The following is a 19,820-nucleotide window of genomic DNA, read 5'->3' on the forward strand; positions in this document are numbered from 1 at the left end:
AAAGGTATTTCTATCACTGATAACGACAAATTATTTAAAAAACGCAAAAGTATCTTTTAGTTAAGAGAAAAATATCTGGCCAATAATATGTTAACCAAAAAGTATTTATGTATACCTGATTTTAATTACCTCAGCCACTTTAGACGTGTTTACAGGGTATCTTGGGTCGAGCAGTGGTATATATTGGTTAAAGAATGAACAAGCTAACATTCTAAGATAAATTCTTAATTTTCTGCAGTCTCTCAGTTTTTTTTCACTGTTGTCTATAGGGTATTCTCTTAGTCGAGCAGGGAGAACCAACACACACCCATATCTAAGAGTACTGATAATGTAACATAATTTTGGCATGCTTTTGGCCTTTGCTTTGATCAATGCTCAACTAAATGCGTATATATTCTATATAGAATCTTATTATTATTCCGACACAGACGTGAATATACAATTCAAGACACCATTGAGGCATGAGTATAAACAGAACGTATCGGAGGAGGAATTAGCCATACGACAAGCGGAGCATATGCAGAAATTGTATCAGGAGGAGCGCAGACGGAAGTATCTACAGGAGTTGCAGGACATGAATTCGCGACGACACACCGACAATTTTACACCCTCACAGAAATCACCGATTGCACTCAATCGCTACGATGATTTCCCCACAGACGTGACACTCAAATCGCTGGTGGGACCCAAAACAGTTGCCCGGGCGCTCTACAACTTCCAGGGACAGACCTCCAAGTAAGTGCCAAGAATTATAAATTTACCTTTCACTATCATTAATACTCTTTGTTATATAGGGAGCTCTCGTTCCGCAAAGGCGATACCATTTATATACGGCGACAGATCGATCCCAATTGGTATGAGGGTGAACACAATGCGATGATTGGTCTGCTGCCAGCTAGCTACGTCGAGGTATGCTCCATTTATCCGAGACTGATTTTTATTTATATATATTGATACCCTTTCACCTATTGCACAGATTGTAAGCCGCGATGGCGCCCGTACCCCCGCCAAACGTCCCTCGGAGGGTCAGGCACGTGCCAAGTACAACTTCCAGGCTCAGTCCGGTGTAGAGCTGTCCCTCAACAAAGGTGAGCTGGTCACACTGACACGACGAGTCGACGGAAATTGGTTCGAGGGCAAAATTGCCAACCGCAAGGGCATTTTCCCAGTCTCCTATGTTGAGGTAACTATAACTCTGTAAACATTGAACTATCAGATTTATTTTTTTTCCAAACTAAATTGTATTAAATATTATTTTATTTTATTATTTTTTTAAATAATATAAGTTTTTAATTTTCGAAAAAAATCTTATTTCTAAATTAAATTTTTTGTTTGAAAAATTAAGAAATTTTAACTTATATGTAATCTGTGGTCTTCCTGCAGGTGCTAACCGATATTGGAGCCGAGGATATTGCAGCTAGAACCACAACCGTTATCAGCACTCAGAGCACCACAAATCTGCGTCCAAATATGGATGTGCTACGCACAAATATCAACAACGAGTTCAATACGCTGACACAGAATGGTTCCCAGCCACCGAATGGTATCCTGAAGGACACCAGGACACTGCATAAGACAGATGCGCTCCACGTGGACACCAGCTCCGAGCCATTGACGTGGGTTTAAATAAATAATTATAAATAGTATATTTATAAATTGAAAAATATAATCTATTTTAAAATTGCAGTTATCGCGCACTCTACAAATATCGACCACAGAACTCGGATGAGCTGGAGATCTTTGAGGGGGATCTGGTGCATGTGCTGGAGAAGTGCGATGATGGCTGGTTTGTGGGCACATCTCAGCGGACTGGTTGCTTTGGCACATTCCCCGGCAACTATGTGGAGCGTGCCTGAATCAGATCGAGAGATCCTGTCGAGAACCGTTAAGATATTTGCTTTGTTTTGGCCGAAAGCTGGTGAAATCTTATAGAAAGGAAGTGAAAAACTATATGCAAAGGTTTATTTCTAATCCTAATGGATTTGTAGTCTAATAACTTGAACCGCAGCCAAGGCAATAGCAATTATTCATTATTTATTTGAATTACAATTCAACAAAATTAATAATAATTATTTAAATTGTTGTTAACTTTGCCGATAAAGTGTTTTCTCTTTAATTTAAATAATGTACAACTATTTATTTATTTTTAAAGAAAATGTTGAAATTATGTTAATTTATAAAACCAAAAAAAAAAAGAATATATAATTATTAACCAGAAGTTTTTCCCACACATCCACACACACCAAATATCACCAGCGATATTTTATATATTTTTTTTTATTTCGTTTATCTACTAATTTTAACTAGTCACAGCTAATTTCCAAAAAAAAAAGAATATAAAAAATATCACCAGAAATTGAAATATATAAAGGTTAAAGGTCTTCATGCGCCATTTGACAATGTTAAACACAAAAGTGCCTTAAAAATGAAATGTTTCTTGACTTTTAAAAACATAGAAAGCGAAAATAATAATTAATTAATTAATTAAACACCAAAAAGTGCCCTTCGTCTAATAATTAATTATTTATAATAATATTGAAGAACTAAAACAAAAGGAAATCATTTGTAATTTTATGATCGTTTTAATAATACACAGACACCTGTTGCAAGCGAATGCGTATTAAGTAAATAAATTAAACAAAAACACCAACAACAAAAACTACAACTCGAGTTTTCAATTGGAAAAATACAATTTATTATCTTTTATTGTAAGTAGTTCAACAATCAGCTTAAAATTAAAGTCAAAGAGTTAAGTTTACATGTGAACGAAAACGTTAAGTTTGAGTACAGATTTCAATTATTGTGATAAACTAAAGTCCTTGAATCCACTTGGCAGATTCTTAGCAGACTTCCAATAAAGTTGGTCATGAAATAGGGCATTTAAAAAAATACTACAATTAAAACCTGTTGCCTTTTGGGATTAAACATTATTGGAAAATTAAATGCAAAATTGACAACATTTTGAGTTGACAAATATGTATACTAGTTTTAATAACAATACCTAATCATAGCTTAAACTGTACATGTTTTCGTTCACGTGTTAACTGAAATCACGTTTGGGCCAATTTACGTTTCCTTTCCTGTTTAAGCTCCCGTTTGACAGCTCGCTGCTCCAGCTCCTCGGTATACTCGGCATACATGGCTAGCAAGGCCGGATAGAACCTGTGATACTGACGCAGATCCTCGACAGTCACCTGCATGTTGTCGAAGGCAATGGCCACGTGCTGCATGTCCTCGGTGCTGGGCAATCGAGGACACTTGGCATAGCGCTGCGAGAAGTGGGTGAGAATGATGTGCTTGGCCTGCATGTCTCTGCCCTGTTGAATGGCCTGCGAGATGGTGCTGTGCGTCTTGATGCGTGCCTCCTCCTCCAGATCATCCTCCATGGTCGCCTCGTGTATCAGCACCGTTGAGTTGCGACCCAGCTCGACCAAGTCATCGCAGGGCATCGTGTCGCCGCTGTAGGTAACCTTAATGGGAGCTCCTTCGTGCTGTGCCTGCAGAGTTAGACTCACGCCAAAGGCATTGGGACAATGCCGCACCAGGCAGGTGGCAATCGAGGCAATGCCTAGACGTTCAACGTCCTCCCCAGTCAGTGGATGCTCCAGCAACTCGCCATTGGCCACCAGCGTGTAGGCATCCGCAATGGATTCAATTTGACGATTGTAAAACTGCAGCCAAGGTTCGATCTGACGTGGCGCCAACAACAGCAGAGGTTGCTCCGGCTCCAGTTGCTGCCGCTCGCTCAACAGGGCAATGAGGCCAATGTGATGATCCGCATGCAAATGGGAGACATAAACCGCCTGCAGCTGTCTCATAATCTCCCGCGTCCGCTCCCTACCAAACAGACGCACAATCTGTCCATGTGTGCCTTCCCCACAGTCGAACAGCATAAACGCATTCGCCGCAGTCTGGATGAGAATGGAGCTGACATTGCGCGTCTTGTTTGGAATGCAGGAGCCTGTGCCCAGGAATATGATGCGTGGATAGCTGTCATCCGTCTCCTGGCTGCCTTGTGTTTCGCTCTTGAGCTGAGCAAGCAACTCAGAGACTCCTGGCACAGCGTTGATCTCCTTGATGTACTCCTCGGGCGTCAGCTTCGACTCCAGTGTGCGATCCAGGCCTGGAAGAAGTAATCTGTCAGGTAATCCTGATATTATTATATGTAATCTTTGACTCACCTTTCTTAGGTCGCAGATGAAAGCTTGTCATGGAAACCACACCCTGCTCCGTATCTTTAGTTGCATCTTTGGACAAAGACTTGCTCTCTTCCTCCTTCCCCTCCTTCTCCTCCAACTTGGTTTTCTTCAAGCTGTGACTAAGATTTGTGCTTGGACAGCTTTGCTGCAGCTCCGCTGACTCCGCCAGCAGTGGAAACACCTGAGGATCCAGCTGATGCAGCTGATACTGAATGCGATGGGCAGCTGCATATCCGGAGAAGGGATTCACTGCCGCGTTGAGATGTATATGTTGGGTGCACTGGGAAAAGTTGTCATCCATAAACTGGCGATACTCCACATGGTCTGTCAGCTCGGGCGGACTGAAGTGCACCACCAGGGCCACCTCAGTGAGCTCAGATGCGGCCAACTGCTTGTACTGTTGGGACTGTGCCTGCAGAGATGCCAAATAATCCACGCTGGGCACATCGATGAACACAAAGGAGAGCGCCGTCTCGCCGGGTTCGGTGACATCCACGGAGCGCACCACCTTGCCACAGGGCAGCGTCACGTCCTGTCCATTCTTGAGCTGACCCAGCAGAGGCCCTGGCGACAATCCCTGCTCCACGCACTTGACGAGATTGAGGGCACCTGGACGTGGCTTCAGCTTGCAAATGTAGCTGATGACTGGCCTCTCCGGCTGCTGCTCGCTGCGCAGCACCACGGACTCAACACTCAGAATAGAGTCCTCGAATTGGCTACAGATCGTGCTGTCTATCGTCTGCATCTGCAGATTCTTGAGCACCACAAAGCGGCGCATGCTCTGGAGCATTGTGTCCAGGTGCGGCGGTCCGTGCAGTCCCACGTTGCGCACTCCTGCATCCTGTATGGTCAACGCCAGTCCCGGCAATCCTCCCACACTGGTCCACGTGTTGCGCGTCACAAAGATCTGCTCCAGTCGCGACAGGCGCGTCTTGTGCTCATGTGCCAGTCGCTGGGTTCCCTCCCCACAGTTGAAGAGGTAGCGTGACTGATCCGTAAACAGGTAAACTGCGCTCGGAGCACCGTTGGCACCTGCTCCCAGCACCTGGAGATTCACAGAACCCGGCACCACCGACGACAGCTTCTTGCGCAGCACATTCGGCTGCCGTTCGTATTTGGCGGGCTGCATTTGCTGGCCAGTATCCTTGGCAGCTGCTGTCACTGTAGTACTACTCATTCTAAAGCTGCGTCCTGTCACCGTCCGAATTGGTCCATGCAAACCGAAGCGTTGCAATTTCAACACAGACAGCCACATTGCGACACAACAGCTGCTCAGCAGCTAGAGATGGTAGCCTCTGCTGTCAACTTAGAGATTTTATAGCTAAAATTGCTATTAGCTGGAAATCTTGGCTATTTTGAATATATTTTCAGTCGAGCTTTACTCTTCATATTTTGGTAAAACTGTGCAAAACTGCCAAAAAAAAAACAAATTAAGATGCTTTCCAAACAGAAATAGCTTTTATATCCCCTAGAATCTTGGCAGCACTGTTGGGAAAGGCTGCCCCCGGTCCTGCAAAATTTCCCGATCTGGTAGCTTGTACCATTTTAATAAAATTGCAAATTTGGTTGTTTCACCTAAGAAAATTCACCTATTTTTGAATTTTGAGATAAAATTTGAGATGGTAACACTTAACAAATCGTGAGAAATTCAATCAAAAGCTGCCTGCCATAACACTCGCTACTCAACAGTCGGTGTATCGATAACATTACAATAAATTTCCCTCAACAGTGGGAGAACTGTTGACAAGCGCGAACGTGACTCAACAGTTCCCCAACAGTTAGCATGTGCACAATTATCGATTAACGATAAGCATGGCATAAATAACAATCTGAGCGCGCACGTGGAATTTATTCGGCGTCCAGATTTTGTTACAATTATGGTGTTTTTTACATGCAATATTTGCGGAGAGTCTGTGAAGAAGCCGGCCGTAGAGAAGCACTACCAAACGAGATGCCGGGGCAAAACGAAGAACGTCTCCTGCATGGACTGCCTGAAGGACTTCTACGAGGAAGAGTACGTTGCACACACCAAGTGCATTTCGGAGGCACAAAAGTATTCGAATCAGAACTTTGTGCCCAAGGAGCCCAAGAACAAAAATGCCCAGAAGCAGGAGAGCTGGATGGACATAATCCGTGCCATCTTGGACAGCACTGAGTACCAGCTGACGCCGCAGCTGAGGAATGCCTTCCAGAGATTACAGAGTGTGGACAATGTGCCGCGCAAGAAGGCCAAGTTCGAGAACTTTGTGGGCAACTGCATGAGAATGCCCAGGCACCAGGCCACCGAGGTGTGGGACATCCTCGAAAAGGAGCTCAACAAAATGAAGGAGGCCAAACAAGCGGAACTGGCAGCAGCAAAGGCGGCAAAGCAGAAGGAAGCGGGAGCGGAGGCGGAAGCAGAAACGGAAGCAGATGTGCCGCCCAAGAAAAAGACCAAGCTGGAGAATGGAGAAGCGACTCAAACAGATTCAGCAGCGACTGAGGAGACCAACGAATTTGATTGGACTGCCCAGTTGAGCAAGTTGGTGGCCAAGCAACCCGATGGCATCTTTCTGGAGAAGCTCAAGAAGAAGCTGGCCAAGAAGTACACAAAGCATTTAGCTGTGACGGAGCTGACTGAGAAGCAATCCAAGAAGTTCGACAAACGCTTCGACAAGCAGCTCAAGAAATGCGATGGACTGCAGCTGGAAGGGGATCTGGTGAAGCAATGCTGACCCTGGAACCTTATTTAAGTTTCTAGCCTAATTTTAACTTACTCGTAACTGTAGACAACCATTAAACCTGTAAGCAACAATAACTCATCGATTCATTATTAATTATGCAATTCTGTAGCTATAATTTAATCTGTGGATTGAGTCTGCTCCTCAGCAGTCGATTAGACTTGCGTTTACTTCAACTGTTGCCACAATAAAACATGCAACTTGTTGCACATTCAGTTTTAAGATTTATATTGTAGATACTCCATGCACTGACGCAGATAATCCCTTGTAACCCGACACTGAGGGGAGTTGTGAAACCTTTAAGTTGGACAGTGCAGAATCATCTCGTTGGCAACACATTCCAGCACCAGACCAGGATAAGGATGACAACCATGCGGAGACAGACGCTTCTCTATCAGCTGCACTGCCTTGTGACCGAGTAGACCAAGAGCTGGAGAGGATTAGCGATTGAATTAAAATGGAATTGTAGTTAGTTTCAGTTACAGCACACCATGCTGGTCACACTTGACGTAGGCTTTATAGAGCAGCAACTCATCCGCCTCGTTGTCCAGCTCCTGCGACAAGTGCTCCTTAATCCTGTGCATATTCAGAGATTGACGATTTACACCCAGATACTCTGTTGAATTAAAGGTGCACTCAGCTGTGCACTGAAAGATTTTAAGAGTAGATGCACTGATCTTGAATATAAGAGTACTCACAAACATGTAAGCCTGCTCCAAGTGATCGTTGTTGGGTTCCAGCTTCTCATGCCAGTCCATTTGGCACTCTAGAAACTCTGGTGACTCGTCGTGAAGATCACAGCAAAAATCATGCTGTAATGAGAAGATATTGAAGTTGAAAAAGGGTAGAAGATTAAAGAGATTGTCTTACCATGGTATCCACTGCATTCAGCTCACAATCCTCAGCCAGCTGTGGTTTTGCCTGCACCACAGCCAGGAAAAGTGAAACACACAACAGTTGACTGCACATCCAAAACATTTTCAATGGGCTTTACTTTTTAGACAACCCTCCCGGGACTTTTATAAGCCATCAGTCAGAACAGTCGACTTAATTTGGCGTAACATTTAACTACTTTTAATTACGAGCTTAATTTAAGTTTATAATTATTCAGCCGAAATTGTGACTGAGTCATGTGAGATCGTAGGAGAGGGAGAAGGGAATGCAGTAAATGCAGCTGCTGATGTTCTGCTCCAATTCCGGGAAACCAATGCACTTTCACGTGCAACTACCGGCAAGATAAATGATGAAAAGGCATCCAAAAAGAGAAGAAAGAAAGGCATCCATCCATCACCGATCAAGCAGAGAGAATATATGTGACAGACGAGCGTCCAAATAAAGCAAGAAACAAAGTCACTTGGGAGCTGAAGATGGAGTTGGGAATGGAGTTGGAGTCGGAGTTGGGGTCGCATGAGGTAGTATGAGGGAGGGAATGCAGTTGCATGCGGAAGCGCATTCCCTTTCCAGCTGCAACTAATTAACCGAGAAATACATACATCATAAATAGCACAAGCGATACGACTAGATGAGCATTATGTATGTATGTACAATGTGGATACATCCCAGTCCCATTTATAAGACGGACCTCATCATCAGTCAAGAGCCAAGGCGCAGACGTTGCGTCGCTGCCTCAGAAGTTCCCATTTGTTTATTTCTGACTGCACCCCCCCCTGCCCGCCTCAAAGGGTTTGGGGTGGGGGATGTGTGTGGCATGCAGAGTTGCGTCTGCGGCGCTTCACGGTGGCATGCAACATGGCAACAAGCGCAATCAAGCGGCACGTGCCTTGCCTCCTGAAGTTCATTTCGATGGAATTGGAACGCGCCCAAGCAAACAGTCGTGTTTTGATTTCATTTTGGGGTCGCCCTAGTATCATCTCCATTCCCCACTGTCCCCCTGTCCCTTGTGGTTACCACACCTACAATGTGGAGCAATCCCAACTATTCCTATGCCACAAATTATAAACTCTACAAGCTAAACATTTGCTTCAGTTCTTACCTAATATATCCCCATAGTTGGAAGTTGTAATAAGCTCATAAAAATATTGGAATATTATGTCGTAAGCGGATGTTTCTTAAGATCTGAATGCTAAGAATAATAGTTTTGAATATAATTGTTAGAATAATAATTTTCATCAGTTTTGATCTAAAAAATTGTATATCTTAAAGTGATTATTTGATTATTGCTAGATTCAACACGTATTAAATTAATTATGTTTCAGTTTTTTAGACGCAAATTCTTAGTTTTGTGAGAAAAATTTTAATCTTTGGGTCACTTTTCTAAAAAAGTTGTCGAGAAACCAGATTCTTTTAGTAAGAGACATCATTTTGACGTAAGATTTCGTTCTTTTCAGGAAATCAAACCGAAAGAAAAATAGGTTACGGTTTCGGTTCCAGTACGTCCCGAAATAACTATTTCGGTAAAAGGATCTATTTCAGTTTTTTTCTTTCGGTTCCGGTATCAGTACCGGTATGTAACGGTGCAGAAAATCAATTTTGATCAAGTTATGACTGTTGTTTATTATCAGTTTTGAAGATTGTAATTTATTCTAATACTTTTAGCACCGATCTCAATAAATTCAAATTTCATCAAAATAATTTGACTGATCATTTAAGCGAATGCTTCAAAAAAAGATCTTTAACCAATCGACTTCAAATTATTTTCGAATGTTTTGCTGTTGTTTAAAAAACTTGTAGTAAACATTTTCTCAACTTCTATCTTAGCGTAGTTTATTGTCTCACATTTTTTCTGTTCATTTCCGACATTTTCAAGTTATTTGCGAAAAATGCTTTTGGCCTTAATGCGTGTGGATCATAAATGTCAACAGCGACGGCAAATTGTCATAAATAAATAAGCAAATCTGAAAGATTCACTGTCTATCTGCTGTCGCTCTCTCACTCCACCTCTCTCTTTCTCTTGTCCTCTCGCACACTCCTTGCGCTCTTAGGATCAACTGCACGGAATGCATTTGAGTTAACAGAATGCATTCTGTGGATGCTATGTTTACAGCATATGCAGACTCCAGCACACGCATTCCACACACTCACACTCACACTCACGCACACGACCACACATTCTCATACACAGACAAGCAATGTAATGTTAGGTTGGACCGAAGCAAAGAGCATCCAATTGAGCAGAGCTGCGATTCAGTTAAGAATTTGCTGTCAGCGCGTGCGGTTCGTTTTTGTTCGTTCGCTCGTCTGAAGAATCGGAATCGACACGATCAAGTGGAGAGAAGAGGAGGCAAACAGGCAGGAAGGCGTTTCGTGTCGCCGCTTCCAAGACACTGTTCCAAAAAACTATACCTATAGAGAACTATAGATATTCAGTTCTCAGGCATTTTATTTATAAATCCGATATTTTTGGATCAAAAACTGAGTGGCCAGACAAAGTGCTGGCCAAGTGTTTAGCTTACAGTTCATCTGTGTGTGTTTAAGTGTGTGTGTGTGTGAATGTGAAAATGTTGTTGTAAAACACAGGACATAATTCACACAACTTTCAAAATTTCAAAGGCATTTAAATTTGAAATTAAACCTATTGTTGCAATGAAGACATTTAATCAAAATATAAGCACGCTGCTGGCGTCGCTGCTGCTGCTCTGCAGCGTAGCTCCTCAACTGGCCAACGGCCAATACCAGCATCACCTGGACTCCCTGCAGTCCAATGAGCTCTACGAGTTCCACGAAGGATCCGATGGAAGCATCCAATATCTGGCCAAGGGCAACAGCGAACAGACGCTGCTCCAATTGGAGCAACCGATCAATTTCTATGGCGAGCAATACGAACAGATCTATGTAAGTAGGGTATATGGCGGCATTATCTGATAGATTCGACAACAAAGTAGCTATAGAATTTTTGCGCTGAATGAAATTGCATTTAGCTGCTGATAAGAGAGGCGAACTGATAAGGTTCAGCCATAAGTCATATCAATAGACTTTATGCAAATAGTTGTTTCAGCTCAATCAAAATGCATTATGAAGTATCTCGGTGTGTGTGTGTGTGTGTGTGTGTGTGTGTGTGGTGGAGTGTGTCTTTGTGTTTGTGGTTTATTAATAGATCAAGAGACAAACAGAAATCGACATTAATATTCGGCAAAACATGACAGGCACTAGAAGATTTCGACACAAGAACTGTGTAATCATCAGAATGTTGCTGGGCACAAAATGAAAATGTATCTTTGAGATACTTTTACGACGAGTGTCGTCGCAAAACCAATTCGCACGCACTCAACCCGAATACCGAATACCAAACCACTTTGGGGGTGGTCCAAGGCACAGAAGACGCGTCTTCTACAAATAAGTAGCAAAGAAGTCAACCCATTGATGTGTTTTTCGTGTTCCGTTCGTGTACCGTCGCTATGCCGCCTTGGCACATTCCCAAACTTTTAGCCGCCTTTTTACTGTATACCCTGTAAACAGCTTGAAACAGAAAGAAGGCATAACAAAGTTGTCTTATATAGGTAACAGTCGAAGAATTGAAAATTAATTGCACATCTATTGACTTTTTGAATTCTTCGACCTCAGAGTTCAATTGATCTAGGATCACTAAGTTTGCTATTTTAAGAATTATAATTTAAATTTGATTGGATTAAAATATTATACCAATTTTTTGTATTACGCCTTTAATTTAAATAAAAACTATTTTATTATAATACTTAAAATGCAAATTCTAATTAATCAATGCGTATCTTTTAGTCGATATTTCTTACTTGTTTTCACTTTTATTCGTGTTCAGAAATTATGATCTCTCTTAGCGCTGCGTTTGAGGCGAAAGTGTCGCCTATTTTTGTTAGTTAATTAACTGAATTTATGTGTCTGACGTCGAAAAATAGCACGCGGCACAAAATGTGTGACATTACGAGCATTATAGCCATACAAATGCATAAATTTTCTCAAAATTCTCAGAAATATATATGCAAAGCCTCATTTTTCCAGATCAAAGCCCATTATTTAGTTTAATTATTTTTGAACTCATCAATGTTTATACGACTATACGACTATAAATAGATGTGTTAAATCGTATTAAGTCTGTGAATATCAAAAATATACAATTTGAAAATTTTAAATTGGGGTTACAGGGTTAGATGAGATTTTAGATGTTTCTATATAGTTATGAAAAAATGTGATCTATATCAGAGTTCTAAAAGCATTGATAGCGGATCGCTTCTAAGCGTAACGAAAATATGATAATTTGTTTAATTTAATTTTTAACTTAATATTTCATCTTAAATTTGTATTTTTTGTTAAACAGAAATCGTTATTATTTTGTAGCATACCTTTAGGTCGTATAAGCCATAACTTCCTTTAACTTATACTTTAACAATATCTAGAGTTTATGTTTCTTTTAACCTTTTGCCAAATGTTTTGCCTCGCAGTTTAGAAACATATTAAGTGCTCCGTTTGTTTGAAATTCCACATTCGTATATTCTTTGCACTCATTTACATTCATTTGATGGCTCTGGCAAATATTTCCACACATTTGCACCCGCTGAGTCTGAAGATGAACTGGAGGCAACCTGTGGTGTTAAATTGATTTATGCTGTGGCACAAAAAAACCACACGAAAAGAACTCGAATTTCAGACACCTGTGCTCCAATTTCCAGTATTCCAAATACCAAATTCGAAAATGTTCAATATTGGAAATTGGAAAATATTCGATTGTTTATTTAGGCAAAAATGCAGCAATTGAGAAACTTATGCACTCGATTAAATGCGCAACGCTGTCAAGTTGTGCAAGGAAAAGTGGGAAAAGCGAGAAAAGAAAGGAGTTGGCATTAGGAATTTTCAAAAGAGGAGAATGAAGTTGAGCAGGAGAAGGCAACACAGCTGGAGATTGTCGGCGTCAGTCGTTGAACTAATTTTAGAGGCGTCTCGCGGATGTTACCGACACGGAACTCAATTACGAAAAGTCATTAGAAGGCGCAGGCGGTGTCTAATGATCATTGACGGCCTTGTTAATGGTTTGTTGTTGTTTAGTTTCCGCCACGAAAATTGTTAAGTGGCCTGTTGGCACTTCGCAAGCGGAGCTAATTGATGCACACGCCATATGCACTTCATTTTGAAGCACCCTCTTTCTCTATTTACATTGTCTCTTTCTCTTTCTCATTCACCCTCCCTCTCTCTCTTCTCTTCTTTGCAGATCAACACGAATGGCATTTTGACATTCAATGTGGAGTTTGCCGAGTACTTAAATCAGGCCTTTCCCCTGGAGTATCCCTCCATAGCGGCCTTCTACTCCAATGTGGACACCTCGAGCAGTGGCGATGATAGCAACATTTCCATCTTCCAAACACGCGATCCCGCATCCCTGGAACGTGCCCAAAGTTTGGTGCAATATGCCTTCAATGAGGAAAATGAATTCGTGGCCGAACAATTGATTGTGGCCACATGGCGCAATGTGGGATACTTCAACTCGAAGACGGACAGATTGAACACCTTCCAGGTGGCGTTGATTGCCAGCGAGCAGCGCACCTTTGTGCACTTCATCTATCCCCAGGGTGGACTCAACTGGCTGCAGGGCGAGACGGGAGAGCTGGGATTGCCCGACATCAGAGCCCAGGCGGGTTTCGTGGCCGAAGATGGACGCTTCTACAATCTGAATGGTTCCGGATCCGAGAATGTAAGAAAAGATAATCCTAAAACACTTTTCCCAAATACAAGAATCACAAATGAGATTTTGGAGTTTAAAAAATCAAATCTGAAAAAATTATTTAAATTAATGTGATAAATCTCAGATATAAGATAAGGAAGAATATCAGTTATACAAATTAGTTTGATATTTTATTTCTGATCTTTAAAAAGAAATACAGAAATAATACTTAATGTAAGAAGAATAGATAATCCTAAAACACATTTCTCAAATACAGAAAATTTATGAGTTTAAAAAATCATATCTGGAAAAATTATTCAAATTAATGTGATAAATCTCAGATATAAGATAAGGAAGAATCTCAGTTATACAAATGAGTTTAATAATTTATTTCTGATCTTTAAAAAGAAATAAAGTAATAATACTTAAATTTAAAATTGTAGTATTTTCTATTTAAATTATAAATATTTTAGTCTTAAATTTTAATTATTTAAATTTTTATTTTCAATTTTAGCATGAAAATTTAAATTTTTTTTTATTTAATTTTTTTTTTTTACAAAAATATTATACTATAATTTTATATACTTATATACTATAATTTTTTCTTTTTAATAATTTATTTTTTAAAGTAATAAACTTTACAGTTCCGGTTCTAATCTCTTCTATCTCTTTTCTCCCTTCCCATCGACTAGGCCCGCTTCCTTAGCGAGAGCACCAATCTGGGTGTGCCTGGTGTCTGGCTGTACCGTGTGGCTCCTCTCAATCCCGGCGAGAATGTGCAGGAACCCAACAACGCAGAGACCCGCACTGAATCTCCTGCCTTGGCTCAGAGCTGTGGTGGCAATGGACACCAGTGCGATAGTCATGCCCAGTGCTTTGACAAGTCCGAGGGTTATTGCTGTGTCTGTACTGCTGGTTACTATGGCAATGGACGCACCTGTCTGGCCAATGATCTGCCCATCCGTGTCACCGGCTCCTTGTCGGGCCAGGTGAATGGACAGGTTGTGGATGAGGATGCCAAACTGCAAGCCTATGTGGTGACATCCGATGCTCGCATTTACACGACCATCAATCCCGTGAGGGACGAGCTGGCATCCCAGTTGCGTCTGGCGTTGCCACTGCTGACCTCCGTGGGCTGGCTCTTTGCCAAGTCGCTCAATGGAGCCACAAATGGTTATCAGGTGACAGGGGGACAATATGAGCACATCTCCCGATTGCAGTACGAGTCGGGAGAGTCGTTGCTGGTGACGCAGTTCTTTGAGGGATTAAACTACTGGGATCAGCTGACTGTCAGGATACAGTTGAATGGCACTGTGCCACGTGTGTCGCATGCCACAACATTGCATCTGCCCGACTACACGGATGAGTATCGCGTTGTGCGTCCCGGCGAAATCATCTCCCTGCAATCCCACAAGCTGGAGCTGGTTGAGGAGCAGCGTGTGATTGGCTTCCAGTTGGATCAGCGCATCATCTTCAACAGTTGCTTGCTCGATGATGATGCCGATCCCACCGACAGGACTGTGCTCCAGAAGGTCTCCAAGATCTCCTTGGACTACTCGGATCGGGATCAGGCGGTCCGCGCCAACGCCCTCACCAAAATCGGAGTCGATACCGAGTCCAATGCCTGCACCGATGGATCCGCCCAATGTGGCGATTATGCCGTCTGTGTTCCCTACGAGGACACCTATCGCTGTGACTGCCAACATGGCTTTGCTGCCCAGCTGGATGAGCGTGAGGTGGAGATCTGTGTCGACATCGATGAATGCTCCTCCGGCTCACACATCTGCGATGAGAATGCCCTCTGCTCCAACAACGATGGCGGCTTCAGCTGTGTCTGCGTCGAGGGATTCGAGGGCAATGGATACCACTGTCTGCGCAATAATTCCGTCGATAACATCGAGTACTCCACTCCCCCAGACTTCACAGCCGACAACTCCCAAGGCTATGCCATTCAGGAGCCCCAACAGCCCCAACAACCCGAGCAGCCTGAGCAACCCCAGCAGCCGAGCTACGCCGAACCTGGTTATCCTCTTGCAGGCGAACATGTCGACTATCCTCCTCACGAGGAAAATACTCAGTATCTGGATGAGTGCCATGTAAGTACAGTTCAATAGTTCAAATCGAGTCGATAAGAGACACCCTAATCATATAACATAGCTGTACCCTAGAAAAACCCCCAGAGTCTAGTGTGAAAATCAAGTCTAAAAATTTACATAATATATAATATTTTAATACTGTATAGAAAGTCGATAAGGCCATGGTAAACCCCCTATAGTCTAATTTGAAATTGAAATTTAGAAATTGGAAATTTTTATATGCTTTGCTTTTATTCTTTGGAGTAATAAAATCAATTTTGAGAACTAATATGAACTTGAATTTTAGTAAATTTTCATTTTCTTGCAAATATTTTAATAGAATTCTATTTTCAAAAATCAAATTTGTCAGGGATTTGAAAAAGGCGTATATTAAACAGGTCTTAAAATTTAAAAATATGAAATTCTATCCATTTTTAAGGCTTTACCTTATATAACTGTTTGGATTGGGCTTATCCTAAGACTTCAGAGAATAAAACACAGAATTAGACCTAGTGCCACTGAGTACTATATTTTAAATCTGAAACTCATCCCAAAATAAAAGACTTTGCGAGATTCCCTGACCATGGATACTTTTTATTTTTATTTTGTATAATATATATATATATAATATATTTTTTTTTTTATTTTTTTTTAATATGGGGTTTGCTTGCAGCGCTGTTCGCCGGATGCGAATTGCTATGAGGGACGTTGTGGCTGCCGGGAAGGATTCTCCGGAGATGGCTACAGCTGTGATCATATCTGCGGACACGACGAGGTGTGGGAACATGGACGTTGTATGCCCATTCTGTTGGATGATCACGAGGTGGAATCGAGCTGCGATTTCATGGGTGAATGCAGTTGTCCCGACGGCTACGACTTGACCGAGGATAGAAAGAGTTGTCGCTATGCAGGCGTCTATGATGTGGAGAAGAATGAAGACCTGGTGCCTTGCGACGTGGATTCCAACTGCCATGTCAATGCCAGATGTTTCTGGGATGATCACGAGTTGCGTCACATTTGCACCTGCAACACAGGATTCAGCGGCGATGGATACAACTGTGATCCCATCGAGGACTCCTGCGCCATTGTGAGTAATGCTGTGTGTTTGCCTTGGAACTCGGACTAAATCTGTTGCTTTTTACCATATAGAAACCAGATATTTGTGACTCACACGCCTCTTGCAACTACAACGAGCAGTTGGGAAAATCCGAGTGCGTCTGCCAACGTGGTTACACCGGAGACGGCTATCGTTGCCAACTGGCTCCGGAATGCCAAGCTGCTGCCGACTGCGGCGAGAGTGCCTTCTGCGATGGAGGAGTCTGTCAATGCCACGACGGATTCGAGCGGGATCTCAGTGATATTTGTGTGCCAGCTGGACGCTGTGGCGGCGCCTTCTGTGGCTCCAATGCCATCTGCCGATGGGACAATAAGCTGGATGTACAGTTCTGTGACTGCATCGAGGGCTATCAAGGCGATGCTCTCGTTGGCTGTGTCAGCATTCCCACACCCTGCAACGTGCGCAACAATTGCGGCATTCATGCCACCTGCGAACCCACCGAGTAAGTAAATAACACCATTAATTGATCCACAAGATGACTTCATTTCTGTCTTGTTCTTACAGAGATCCAGCTAATTATGCTTGCCAATGTAATGCCGGATTCCATGGCGATGGTTATGTCTGCATTGAGGAACAAAACTGCCTCAATAATCCAACTCTTTGCGACATGAATGCCAAGTGTCACTCCACCAACTCGGGACTCGTCTGTGTCTGCAATCAAGGTAAGCTATTGCTCCTAGTCGGCATTCTTTGACTGCGCCTGCGGTCCTTCCTCGGGACATGACGCACACGAGTTGATGAAGCAAAAGCTAAAGATTGCCAATGCCAGCACCACATTCAGATATCCATTATTGCGATCCCAGGTCAAGGGATGCATAAAGAATTCCCTCATGGACTGCAACGTTGATGTCTTCCTCATGTGACTCACCTCCTGGGCAAATCGATATTGTTGTGACTGCTGCACTATTGTAGTTCCTGTTCCTGTCAATCCCTTCCGAATGGCCTGGGCACTCGCATCCCGCATCATGCCCATTCGGGAGGTTTTCATTAACAAACTGTTTGCTGACCGCATCATTTTTTAAGATTTTTATCTTTTCTGAATTTTTCTATCAAAATGATAACTTGAAATTTTGTTCGAAAATGATGCCCAATATTAGTGTGAAAGTTAACTAAATGATTTTCTAAATCAACGCCTGCCTAAGATTAGTAACAATATCGAATATTTAAAATTTCCTTCCATTTTTTCCAGATATTTTAGAGAAGTGAAATATTCCACTGATTTCCAGCTGTTTAATTACTTAAAGTATTTTAGCTATATTAATTCTCAGTCAAGGCTCTTTAATTACTTGAGTAATTACAGATGCTAGTCGGTTCTTCTTAATTTTTACCTACAACTCTTCAATTAATAATGACACTTCAGTAAACGTGCAATAATTACCAACTAAAACTGTTTAATTACTTAAGTAATTACAATATGTGCGCAATATTTATCGAGTAATTCTATAATGAATTGGTATTTATTTTTACTCAAAATACTATAATTACTTGCGTTATTTATTGAGTAATTCTATATCATATCGAATTATTATTTGCGTAATTATATATTTATTTTCAACTAAATACTCGAGTAATTCTAAATAATTATTGCAGGTTTCTATGGCAATGGCTCTGTGTGCTTTGAGAGGCAACAACACGACTCGGACTTCCTGCTTGTCAGCCAGGGTGTGGTGATTGCACGTGTTCCTCTGAATGGACGCAATGTGCAGCCCATTAAGGTGACCTCGATGGCCATTGGCCTGGACAAGGATTGTGTGGAGGGACGCGTCTACTGGGGCGATATTTCGGCAAAGAAGATCCTGAGCGCCAAATACGATGGCACCGATGAGCGTCCATTTATCACCACAGGTATGCCAGAGAATTGTTATCATTAAGAATGTTAATGAGTTTCTGATGAATCTTTATCATTGTAGACGTTGAATCGCCTGAGGGCATTGCCATTGATGCCATCTCACGTCGCCTGTACTGGACGGATTCGGTGAAGGATACTATTGAGGTGGCCAGTCTGGATGATCCCTCACTCCGCGCTGTCATCATCAACAAGAATCTGGTGAATCCTCGCGGCATTGCCGTTGATCCCTACAGAGAGTAAGTTAAAAGAGAGTAAAGAATTCGGATTTTATTTAACAATAAATTCCTTTTTAGAAAACTCTACTGGTCCGACTGGGATCGCTCGAATCCAAAGATTGAGTTCTCTGATCTGGATGGCACTGGTCGGGAGCTGCTCTTGGGCTCCGATGCTGTCCAGTTGCCCAACTCACTGGTGGTGCTGGATCACAGTGGTGAGCTATGCTATGCGGATGCTGGCACCAAGAAGGTGGAGTGCATCAATGTTTCCAGCCGTCAGATTCGCACCATTTCCCAGGAGCTCAGCTATCCATTTGGTGTGACCTTTACGCACGATCAATTCTACTGGACCGACTGGACGAGGTAAGTTTGTTTCAACATTCGTAGTTATTTCCGACTGACTCAACTTTTCATTTTCTATTTCACAGCAAGAAGCTGGAGATCGCGGATAGCGAAGGAGTACGCCAGAAGCCCATCCAGACGCCCTTCTTTGGCAGCCACAAGATGTACGCAATGACCGCCGTGGTGCAGAACTGTCCTCAATATCAAAGCCCCTGCCAGATCAACAACGGAGGCTGCACCGATGCTCGCCTCTGCCTGGTCAACCGGAAGGCTCCGTCCGGCAAGAGCTGCAAGTGCACCAGCGCCTCCACGGGTTGCACAGTGTCCTCGCCCTATGCCTTTGCACAACCACGCAAATAAAACTACAATTAAATTAATTAACTAAAAGAAAAACAAATGAAATTATAATGAAGTGAATATTTTTGTATACGTATAACAGAGATAACTAAGAACAGGAACCAAAAAAACAAACCAAATATTAAATATATACTAATGTCTGTGCCATTTTTTGTAAATCTACTCAATCTAATAAATCTCTATATATTAAACTGATATTTTCTACATTATTTTGGCTGAAATTAGCAGAACTTCAGGGCCTTTAAATTTGAATTTTTCTGAAATTTTATTGATTTGCCAGCTGAAATACACAAAAAGCTGCAATTAATTTTCGAGTTAAAATAGATAAATTGGAATGCTGTACTATGCCAACCTATGTTA

General features: G+C 42.2%; 6 protein-coding genes across 34 annotated transcripts in view; 3 read left to right on the forward strand and 3 right to left on the reverse strand.

The window, feature by feature from the left end:
- Positions 1-2,660, forward strand: part of LOC117783147 (sorbin and SH3 domain-containing protein 1) — a 42,623-nt gene extending 39,963 nt beyond the window's left edge. For 28 of the 29 annotated variants that reach the window (XM_034620397.1, XM_034620400.1, XM_034620401.1 and 25 more), the window contains 5 exons: positions 429-735; positions 795-909; positions 977-1,183; positions 1,384-1,616; positions 1,688-2,660. In XM_034620397.1, the coding sequence (XP_034476288.1) occupies positions 429-735; positions 795-909; positions 977-1,183; positions 1,384-1,616; positions 1,688-1,856 (1,031 nt within the window). In that variant the 3' untranslated portion in view covers positions 1,857-2,660. Of the gene's footprint in view, positions 1-404; positions 736-794; positions 910-976; positions 1,184-1,383; positions 1,617-1,687 lie in introns of all 29 variants that reach the window. The other variant, XM_034620385.1, reaches the window with a different exon arrangement.
- Positions 2,661-2,671: 11 nt separating this feature from the next.
- Positions 2,672-5,475, reverse strand: LOC117783152 (ribonuclease Z, mitochondrial). The gene is made up of 2 exons (XM_034620411.1): positions 4,182-5,475; positions 2,672-4,123 (listed from the first exon to the last, which is right to left on the reverse strand). Exons 1-2 carry the CDS (start codon positions 5,452-5,454, stop codon positions 3,051-3,053), a joined length of 2,346 nt encoding a protein of 781 aa, XP_034476302.1. The 5' UTR covers positions 5,455-5,475; the 3' UTR covers positions 2,672-3,050.
- A 536-nt stretch (positions 5,476-6,011) lies between these two features.
- LOC117785131 (uncharacterized protein C16C10.8) lies at positions 6,012-6,997 on the forward strand. The gene has a single exon (XM_034623034.1). It carries the CDS (start codon positions 6,077-6,079, stop codon positions 6,911-6,913), a length of 837 nt encoding a protein of 278 aa, XP_034478925.1. The 5' UTR covers positions 6,012-6,076; the 3' UTR covers positions 6,914-6,997.
- A 75-nt stretch (positions 6,998-7,072) lies between these two features.
- Positions 7,073-7,897, reverse strand: LOC117782992. The gene is given in 4 exon segments (XM_034620113.1): positions 7,073-7,349; positions 7,410-7,566; positions 7,618-7,731; positions 7,790-7,897. Coding segments are annotated over 4 exon segments (591 nt in total). The 3' UTR covers positions 7,073-7,137.
- A 2,174-nt stretch (positions 7,898-10,071) lies between these two features.
- On the forward strand, positions 10,072-19,655 carry LOC117783701 (nidogen). The gene is made up of 10 exons (XM_034621231.1): positions 10,072-10,711; positions 13,056-13,535; positions 14,198-15,601; positions 16,254-16,667; positions 16,730-17,139; positions 17,202-17,359; positions 18,288-18,542; positions 18,608-18,782; positions 18,840-19,124; positions 19,190-19,655. The coding sequence occupies exons 1-10, from the start codon at positions 10,463-10,465 to the stop codon at positions 19,461-19,463; spliced, it is 4,104 nt and encodes a 1,367-aa protein (XP_034477122.1). The 5' UTR covers positions 10,072-10,462; the 3' UTR covers positions 19,464-19,655.
- Positions 17,161-17,743, reverse strand: LOC117783702. Its single transcript, XM_034621232.1, has one exon. The coding sequence runs from the start codon at positions 17,710-17,712 to the stop codon at positions 17,374-17,376; it is 339 nt and encodes a 112-aa protein (XP_034477123.1). The 5' UTR covers positions 17,713-17,743; the 3' UTR covers positions 17,161-17,373.
- Positions 19,656-19,820: the final 165 nt, after the last annotated feature.

This window comes from Drosophila innubila (genome assembly GCF_004354385.1).
Source record: "Drosophila innubila isolate TH190305 chromosome 2R unlocalized genomic scaffold, UK_Dinn_1.0 1_C_2R, whole genome shotgun sequence".
In the NCBI taxonomy this organism is placed as follows: Eukaryota; Metazoa; Arthropoda; class Insecta; order Diptera; family Drosophilidae; genus Drosophila; species Drosophila innubila.

What these genes read in the sequence shown, in the direction of transcription:
- LOC117783702 (XM_034621232.1), bottom strand. Translation starts at nt 17,712, where the DNA reads ATGATGCGGTCAGCAAACAGTTTGTTAATGAAAACCTCCCGAATGGGC.
- LOC117783152 (XM_034620411.1), bottom strand. Translation starts at nt 5,454, where the DNA reads ATGTGGCTGTCTGTGTTGAAATTGCAACGCTTCGGTTTGCATGGACCA. An exon ending in TCATCTGCGACCTAAGAAAG is followed by an intron (nt 4,124 to 4,181) that starts GTGAGTCAAAGA and finishes TACTTCTTCCAG; the next exon opens with GCCTGGATCGCACACTGGAG.
- LOC117783701 (XM_034621231.1), top strand. Translation starts at nt 10,463, where the DNA reads ATGAAGACATTTAATCAAAATATAAGCACGCTGCTGGCGTCGCTGCTG. An exon ending in CGTCTGTGTCTGCAATCAAG is followed by an intron (nt 17,360 to 18,287) that starts GTAAGCTATTGC and finishes TAATTATTGCAG; the next exon opens with GTTTCTATGGCAATGGCTCT. An exon ending in GCCGTTGATCCCTACAGAGA is followed by an intron (nt 18,783 to 18,839) that starts GTAAGTTAAAAG and finishes ATTCCTTTTTAG; the next exon opens with AAAACTCTACTGGTCCGACT.
- LOC117785131 (XM_034623034.1), top strand. Translation starts at nt 6,077, where the DNA reads ATGGTGTTTTTTACATGCAATATTTGCGGAGAGTCTGTGAAGAAGCCG.